The 9,059-nt window shown below is 33.6% G+C and overlaps 1 protein-coding gene across 1 annotated transcript; it reads right to left on the bottom strand.

The window, feature by feature from the left end:
• Window positions 1–6,117: 6,117 nt before the first annotated feature.
• EAE97_001460 (uncharacterized protein) lies at window positions 6,118–6,672 on the bottom strand (the record flags this gene model as incomplete). The annotated part of the gene is made up of 1 exon (XM_038871971.1): window positions 6,118–6,672. The coding sequence occupies one exon, from the start codon at window positions 6,670–6,672 to the stop codon at window positions 6,118–6,120; it is 555 nt and encodes a 184-aa protein (XP_038736529.1).
• Between the last annotated feature and the right edge of the window lie 2,387 nt (window positions 6,673–9,059).

Genomic DNA, 9,059 nt, shown 5'->3' on the forward strand with positions numbered 1-9,059 from the left:
AACCTTTCGCTATTAATATATATTCTACCCAAGAGCTCTCCTTTTAATTCCTTTCTCAAGGTCAATACTCTCCTCCACTTCTTTCCTCGATTCCGATATATTCTTTGATGTCCTTCCCTCCAACTCATTGATATCCTGCTCTCTTTTTCTATACTCGTCAATCTGCTTCTGAACTCTCGGAACTAGGTATTTGTATTCTATAGATGAAAAGAACGGTAAAAAATCGTGAAATTCCCCTCCCTCCACCTCATTCCGACGCATTTCTTTCTCGAGATGTTCATAAACTTCTGGAAGTACATCATCTTGTAAGAGAGACTGCGTGGCTTCATTATCCGCTACGATGAAGCAGCATAAATCCAGAATTCTTTTCGATCGGTCCTCCGGAGGCGTTTTCAACAGTTCATTGAGAACTTTTGCTCGCATCCTACGCTCGAAATGCCAATATGTATGTGTTTAATCTAATTTCCAGCCGTAAGCAACCAAGATGAGCATGAACCCCAAAGACGCCATTGAGATAAACCAATAGATAAACATCTTCAACCTATTATGCTTATCGATTGTAGAACAATTGTATTTAGATGATCAAAAAGCTCTTGTCGTGTTGTTCTCGTATGAGCTAGGAGCTCAGAAGTGAAAAAAGTCCCTTTGATTTGATTCCAAAGTAAATATAACGACCTTTATCGTTGTCCAAGTATGACCTTGCCAATTATATAGGGAGTTTCGGAAAAAGCGATTGTGCGTGGTGATATTCGTCTCGTGAATAGCGTACAGAAAAACTTGACTATACCGAACTGGGATCTACCATAATCTTGAATATATCAAAACAATTTCCTTATTTAAATATTTTTTATATAGTGATATTGGATTTTTGAGTAAAATCGGAATATCGAATACTTTTGTATAAATCCAACATAAATTTTGATAATAAATCCAATTGAATAAGCTTTTTTTCAAATTAATAAACTTGATTTACTATAACGTGATTCATATGCGAGTGGATCATATCACCGAGTGGATCACTTTCACCTCAAATATTCACCTCTCAATTCAACCCGCGTTTTATCAATTAATCAATATACAATCGAATAATAATGAAGCTCAAATATTATTAGTTATTAAGATTATATATAAAGACAAAAAACTCAATATTCAATAATCTACCAAGCTATATAATATACTAAATATAATATTATATTATAAAATAAATAAATCTATTTTCTATACCAAATCTCTATTTAATAATAATAATCTTTTAAAACTAAAAGAGGAAATTATTATTCAATATATAATTGATATAAATTCGAAAGGTTTTGTATCTAAATATAAGGGAGTGAAAGATATAACTAATTATATTTTTGATTTCAAAGAAAGAAAGAAAGTTGGAAAGCAATAAGTATATTGATTTATGAAATATAATAAAAAGCTAAGAATATATTTTAATTATATTTATAACTTTCAAAAAGCTTTTTATGAGAATCCTAAGTTTATTATAAATTGGTTTTAGCTTATTTTGAATATATGAGACAAATTTGATATTCTTGATTATAATTTATAGAATTTCAATAAAACAGACTTTATAATAGGAATTATAAATATTAGTATAATTGTTATTAGCTCTAAGAGATCTAATAGAAGTAAGGCTCTATAATTAAGCAATCGAGAATAAGTAATAGTAATTATATATAAAAATAGTATAGGAAAAATCATATCTTCATTTCTAATGATATAGGGACAAATGCATCTTTCAAATTGATATAACGTGATTTATCATCGAGTGGACTATATCATTGAGTGAGCCATTATTTTTATATATAAAATTCGTTTGTGTATAATTATACACTTTCTTTATTTATAAATAGAATTCTCTAAAAATTGAAATTAAAAAATTTAATTATATAAATAATATGAAAATCTAATTATTTATTGAAAATTCAAATTATTATAATAGTTATTATAGAAATATTTCTTTTGTAATAAAAATCATAACAATTTCTACTTTTTTTTTAGAAAATATAAGAAATTTTTATATTAAAACTAAATTTATAAAAAGCTAAATTCTTATTATTATTTTATATTAATTTTCTTTTAAAAAATAATAATTAATTATTAAAATACAAATATTAAAAAAGTATTAATTTTGGTGTATTTTGAAATGGCCCACTCGATGATATGATCCACTCGATGATAAACCACGTTATAGAGACTAATCTTTTTATAAATTGAGCTATCAAATCTATAAGTAATGAATAAATGAATAATGAGATAGATTTAAAATAATTAAAATATTTCGATAAATATATAAGAAATCAAACTAAAGGCTGATATAGAATACTAATATTGAATAAATATAAAAGCTATAAATCAATATTATTCTAGACTTATTATAAAAAGAATAATATTAAATACATATATTTATTAGTATATTCAAATTATTTAATTCAGCCTTTTGATATAAACTATTTTAATATCTTAAAATAAGAGTATAGTACTTAAATTGAGGGTTTTATAAAAGCTTATATCAATTATATCTCAAAGATCGAATTCTTTATAGCTTTCAAAACTATATATAAAAGATTAATCGCAAATCGAAATATAAAAGCTGGATTTAGAGGAATTGAATTATTTCTATTTAATTCTGAAATAATGCTTTCTAAATTGAATATTCGAATCTATATGCTTATTCTCTCTTTTTTTGATTTAGATCCCTAAATCTCTTAAATATCTTATAATCCTATAAAAACTCTTTTTCAATTAATATTAATTAAATCTCGAATAACTTATTATCAATTAAATTTCTTTATATCTATATTCGAGATTATATTAATTTTAACTAAAGGTATAAAGAGATTAGCTTATGAGAATATACTTTTGAATATAAAGATTTATATACTTCAAAAATCAAATAAAATATTAAGCAAATATTAATATACAAAAAAGATTTAATTATATTAAAGAAGAATATTTATTAAATAGAAAACTATAGATATATTATTTCAATAAAAGATTAATATTCAAATTTGATATAATAGATATCAAAATAAAGGAAATTCTAATATAGAAATATTCTCTAATTGATATTGTAATAAATATGGATTGATAGGGCATAATATAAGAATCTATCAAAATAATAGAATAAACCCTAGATTATTAGATTCTTGATAGCTTTAATTAATTGATTTAATAATAATTGAATAATATGAATTTGAATGTATTAATTGAGATGAAAGTGATCCATTCGGTGATATGATCCACTCGCATATGAATCACGTTAGTTATATAATTTTTTTTCGAAAATATTGGGATTTGAAATTGAAATTAAATAAAAGATTTGGCTAAGAAACTTAAACTATCATTGTTTATACCGGAATCTTCTTTATACTGGATTTGATTAATCGAAAATCTCAGTCCGGTGTAACCAAGTTTTTCTGTAGACCTAAGCCTTGCGACGGACTCTGACTAGAATCTTAGTCGAAAAATAAGCGACTCCGTCAATCATCTTTTTGAATAACGGTTTAGAGGCCTTTCAGATCGGGAGCAAACTTGAAAATAGGAAGTCAGCAGATTTAGATATCATGATCATTGTTGCTATGATAGGCTCATTTATAGAGTCTGATTTTATCATCATACACGAGTCGATACTCGTATGGTCTGTTTTTTTTGGTTGCTAAAAGGTGTAGTAAAAGACTGTGAAACTATAAATTGGATTGCTCAGTATGTTTTAAAATCAAATGAGATCTTGGGTGAACTCTAAATTTCAAATTGATGCATTCAGCTTTTGAATGCAGGTCCTGAAGCTGTCAATTATGAGACTGTGCTTCATATTTTGGGGAGCCTTTCTGACTATTACAGCACATAACAACGCAGATTAAAGCTTCTTAATCCCTCTTTCCCCCCCCATGAAAATCGTCCACACTTTTCCAATCTCCTGATTATCTCACATTAATCGAATTTTTCAAGACTTCCTTCTTCGCTCTAGTGTACTGAGTTTACTCAGTGTCGTAACCTTGTGGTTTAGGTTCATTGATTTGCTACTTTGCAACTCTTACTGCTTCCAACACTGAAAAATAAGCTGTCTCTGTCGGTTTCTTTTTCTCTGGTTGATATTCATGATATTCATCCCATCTTCCACGTTGAAGTCTGCGACGCAGCTGAAACAATCAACTAGAGTGGACTTTACACCTTTGAGAAATAGCATATTCGAATCTCGGCTTGCGTGATGGTCGGAGTTTTCATTCTATCCATCAACCGACAAGAATTCCCCAAATCATTGATTTATGCCAGAACTCTATACCTCATCCTTTCTTGTAAATATACCACCTTTTTTCTTTTCCATTTCCAGGCCGATGCGCTCCAACTTCTCATCATGATACCCCTTCCCCAGATCAAACAAGCCCCTGCCACCAGCATCAAATCTTTACATCACGTGCGATCCTGAATGTTGGTAATATTACGGCACGTGGCTGTGCCCCTTCCATATGATGAGACAACAGATATCGACTTCGAAAAGTTTAAGCCTTGATTTGAAAACCCGAATCAAACAGAATTAACTATCAAATATGTATATTGAAGTGATGTCAGCCGCTTCTGGTTCCGACTCGCTTACTACAGTTACTACTATTCTTCTTCCCATTTACGGCCCATGCACTTCATATCCCTGTAATGGCTGTTCTTGTGAGCAATCCATTCGCTCCGACGTCTACGGAATCGATTTCTCTCTTAATTATCTGTACGTCCGACTATTTTGCTAGAAGTTATTCTCCTGATAGCTCTCTTCAATTTCTAATCAAAGCCCTACTCAGCTCTATTGCAATTCCCTATATAAATGGAACGCTCAATTCAATTGCCATACATTATCCTAGTGCCGAGTATCTCTCCTTGATGAGGAACGCTCTCGACAATGCAAATATATATACATATGGATACGGTAATGAAAATTCGGAAATAGTAGCAAATCCCAGTTAATTCCATGCCGAGTGTTCTCTAAACAATTATGACTCAGTCTTCAACATTGAGATTCTTTAGAACGAAACCGCAAAACTTTTATCACTCGTAGCAGAGCAAAATCTGACAATCACCCAATACCAAATCTCTACCCCAACTTACTTACCAAGAAAGTCAACAATCAACTCGTGACTGCCATTCAGCACTCTTCGCTGCCACTAGCTCCTTCAGATCTTTTTTAAGTCCTATTTCCTCGGACTTTGCAGCTTTTAATGCGTTGGATACTTCTTACTGGCTCAGAACATTGAGCCCGAGGCTGACTTTGAATTTTTTGATTATATGCCTCTGACAATTCTAATTGTTGAATAGAGTGATTTGGTATTTAGCAGGTCCTTGTATCATTTTTTTGGAGGGTAATCATACACAAGAGTAGCTTATTTTGTGGATTTATCAGACATTGAGAGATTTCATAGTAATGAAGAGCAATCGGTTGTCATTGGGTACGACCAGTGTTGTAATTAGTATCTTCCGTATTTCAATTACGCCCCACTTTAGTGATACGTATTGATATTTATGAAAATATTTTAGTAATTATTATTGAATTACATATCACTGAAAGTATTCCATATTTCAATAATATCGAATGTCACTAGCAATATGCTGAAATACGGAAATTTACATATTTTGAATAATCTCTTTCCTTATTGGGCTTAAAGTCAATCAAAATATGTAATATTCGAATAAAATATGCAATATTCGGATGAAAATATGTGTATTCCCGTATTTCAATTAATCTTCAGTATAGCTCCTTTTGTATGATACGTACGGACGTGAATATCATTGGCTATTATACATACTAGCGTGCGTATTGTACTCTCTATATCAGCCACAGTAATACTACCATATACTAATTACAACACTGGGTACGACATACAAAAACATCTGAAGAGAGATGTGCTTTATTGCAAGAGTCTATCTTTTATTGAAGTTCTTGCTAGTTATCTGAATTGAATCATGCGGATGGACAACCAACGAACTTAGATTCTCCTCACGACTTCCGGGATACAACCAGGCGATATATCAAATAATGTAACACGTGAAAAATCGAACCTCTTCATACTGTGCCTCACTATCAGCTTAATCCCATGACGACATACCAATTTCTCATCTCTCCCATCAAAGCCCTTTTTCAAGATCAGTATTTTCCGCCATCTTTGCTTTCGATGACGGCATTCCTTTCTTGTACTCCTCAATAAGCTTCTGAACCCTGGAAATCTCTTTCTCAAATCCCATTGGACGCTCCGCAGTTGGTATGTTCCAGTTCTCTTTGATTTCCAATGGAAAATTACGTCGACGACTTGGAGTCACTCTACACTGCACGTAAATATATCTGTCAAGTTCGTTTGTGGTCAAAGTCCGGAACCATTCGCTTCTTTGAACAGTTTCTGTGCCACCAATTCGTCGTTCGAGATGCTCGAGAATCTCGGGAAGAACTTCCTCAGGTACATTGTTTGTCTTGTCAGAAAGCACAAAGAAGAAGAGATCCAAGATTCTATCAGATCGTTCCTCTGGAGACATCTGTAATAGTTGCAACAGTAGCTTTGCTCGCATCCGACTCTCGCCCCCTCTATAACCGCCACGGCTAAATTCTGAACAAATCATCCATCCAGACAAGAGTGCCACAAAGTAGGCGATGAATTCGTAAAATGGAATAAGCTTGTCGAGGGGCATTTTAAATCCTTGTTCTGATCGATTCGAAACCTAAATTCAACCATTATTATCTTCGATTCATTCGACTCTGAAGTCATAAGACCAAGTACAGTACCTTCAACGTTGTAGCAAAATCCGAAAATGGTGATGCTTTGCTGAGGAATGAGGTAGTAAATGAAGAGAGATTTTGATGTATTTATAATAATTCCCAAGTTTGTGTGAAACATCGGATCGTGGGTAGCGTGGACCTAAATTCTACGACGGACTCAACCTAGTATAGCACGAACAATCGGAATATACTGATTGTCATGTGTACAGGTTTGAGTTCCAAGCAAATTTTGAATTGAATGTAAGCTTTACAACAAAAGATCGTTCAATTCTGGTAATCTCACAAATTGTTTTGATCTTGGCCTGGAATATGTCAATTTTGCTCACCTCAATGAATCATGATACACATATCGTGACCACTTCTCCGGTGTCGGAATCCGAAAATTTCAAATGCTTTTTTTGCTGGGAATACCAAGATTTGACTTCGAGCAGACCAAGACTTAAATAATGACGTGGACGACCCAAAGTATCATGTCGACAGTTCAATGAATCCTGTGTACTAGAAGCGCCAAGAGTAAGTGGAGACAGCTGGATTCGTGCTATGAGATATCTTCGACGTCACTATCTAAATGTCAGCCAGAAAAAAAAGGTAGTTGTATCCGGAAAGTCGAAAATAATTTCCTCAAGCTATGTTCATTCTTATTCCATTAATTCTTTGAGTAGTCCATTATTTCGATGTTTGAATAGCTCGCTTGTATGTTTGGATAGGAAGGACACCGAGCTCGGCATTATTTATTACAAACATAATCCATCCGAATGTTCAATCCGTATGAACTCTAAGGTGGTAATCGATGCATTGGTTTCCAACATTCCAAACTAACAAGCCGGAAGCTCGGTTTTGACATAATGCTGTTCTAGCCAGTGGATTCGCTGTCTAAAAGACCAATCTCAGTGTCATCTAAACAGAAGGATACATCCCAACGAACGGAGAATTCCAATTCGATAGAATCAAATAGATAGATGGAGTCTGAAAACAGAAAGTTCCTTGAGGGGGAGGAATCTGCAATCCCTCAAATTTTTATCGCAGCTAACGTTCGTATGAGGATCGAAATTTGACTTGCGAGTCTCGGCGAAGATACTTGAGTTGCTCACCAACAGAGACGCTCGTAAATCTAAGTTTGAGACCCTTTCAAATGACTACCATCTTCGAATTGGCTCTTGTCTCAAGATAACGTTGTAATTGAGAGGATGTCCAACACATTTTAAATGGTCGTGTCTCTACGATCACCGATAATTCAAGAGGAAGACACTCGTGCTGCCTGTTTAACTGTTGCTTGTTAGGAGTTGCCATTGAAGAGACTTTTTCAACAAACATGCTGACTGAAAAATCTTTCTCAATGCCTGTCGTGTTAAGTCGTGCTACTGTAACGCTAAAAGCTGTGCTGTAATGGAGAAAGTATCTCCCTTGTAACGAGGCTTCAAAATCCAAACTTCTCAACAATGAGATCCTTCCCATGAAATTCTCAATGTGACAGTGATCCAAACAGAGTCAATGAGCGTTCCAATAAGGGGGTGACGAATGTAGATAGTGTTTTAAGTGTTTTAAATGTACTCTCCCATGATGAAATGAGTAATTCAAGCTCATAGCATCTCCAAAAAGGGTGATCCAATGAAAATATCCCACTCCGATCAGGGGAGTAGTTCAATTTCGTTCCAATTTCATTGCGATTCAATGAGGTGAATATTTCAAACTCCACAACATTCCATGAAGAAAATGTTGAGTTTCCAAATTCATAGCATTTCGATGCAGAGATTGTTTCAAAGAAGTTATTGTTCCAATTCCGTGTCCATTCTTTTGCACAATGCTTTTTCGATACATGAAGCATTGCAACGAAGAGAAGGTCAAAATTCCAATTCAATATCATCTCAAAGTAGGGTATGATGCAGTGAGGCGTACTTCAATTTCACAATCTTCTGATGAAAAGAGTCCTTTCAACGTCTGAATTGTTGCGATGAAGTGTTTATCTCAATCCTCTGGCGTATGCATGCAAAAATTGTTGCAACGAAGTCAGTTTTCCATGCAAATCAGCAGTTTGGTTCCCATGATTCAATACATCAGTAAGAAGGGAGCTCGGTGTGCGAAACCCTTTCTGAGAAACAGGATGCTCCCATGGAGGATGAAGTAGATGAAACAGGGCATTCCGATGGCAAATTCCAAAAACCAATCATTGCAAAGTTCTGATTCTTCTACTTCGGAGTGGAGGATGATATCAACGGAAGAGTATTTACCAAAGTGCTGAGTTCAAGGAAACGAATCGTCTCTGCTTGAATTGCGGGTTCTGAACCTGGCTAGATAGTGA

The sequence above is a fragment of the Botrytis byssoidea genome (genome assembly GCF_014898295.1).
Source record: "Botrytis byssoidea strain MUCL 94 chromosome Unknown BBYS_003, whole genome shotgun sequence".
In the NCBI taxonomy this organism is placed as follows: Eukaryota; Fungi; Ascomycota; class Leotiomycetes; order Helotiales; family Sclerotiniaceae; genus Botrytis; species Botrytis byssoidea.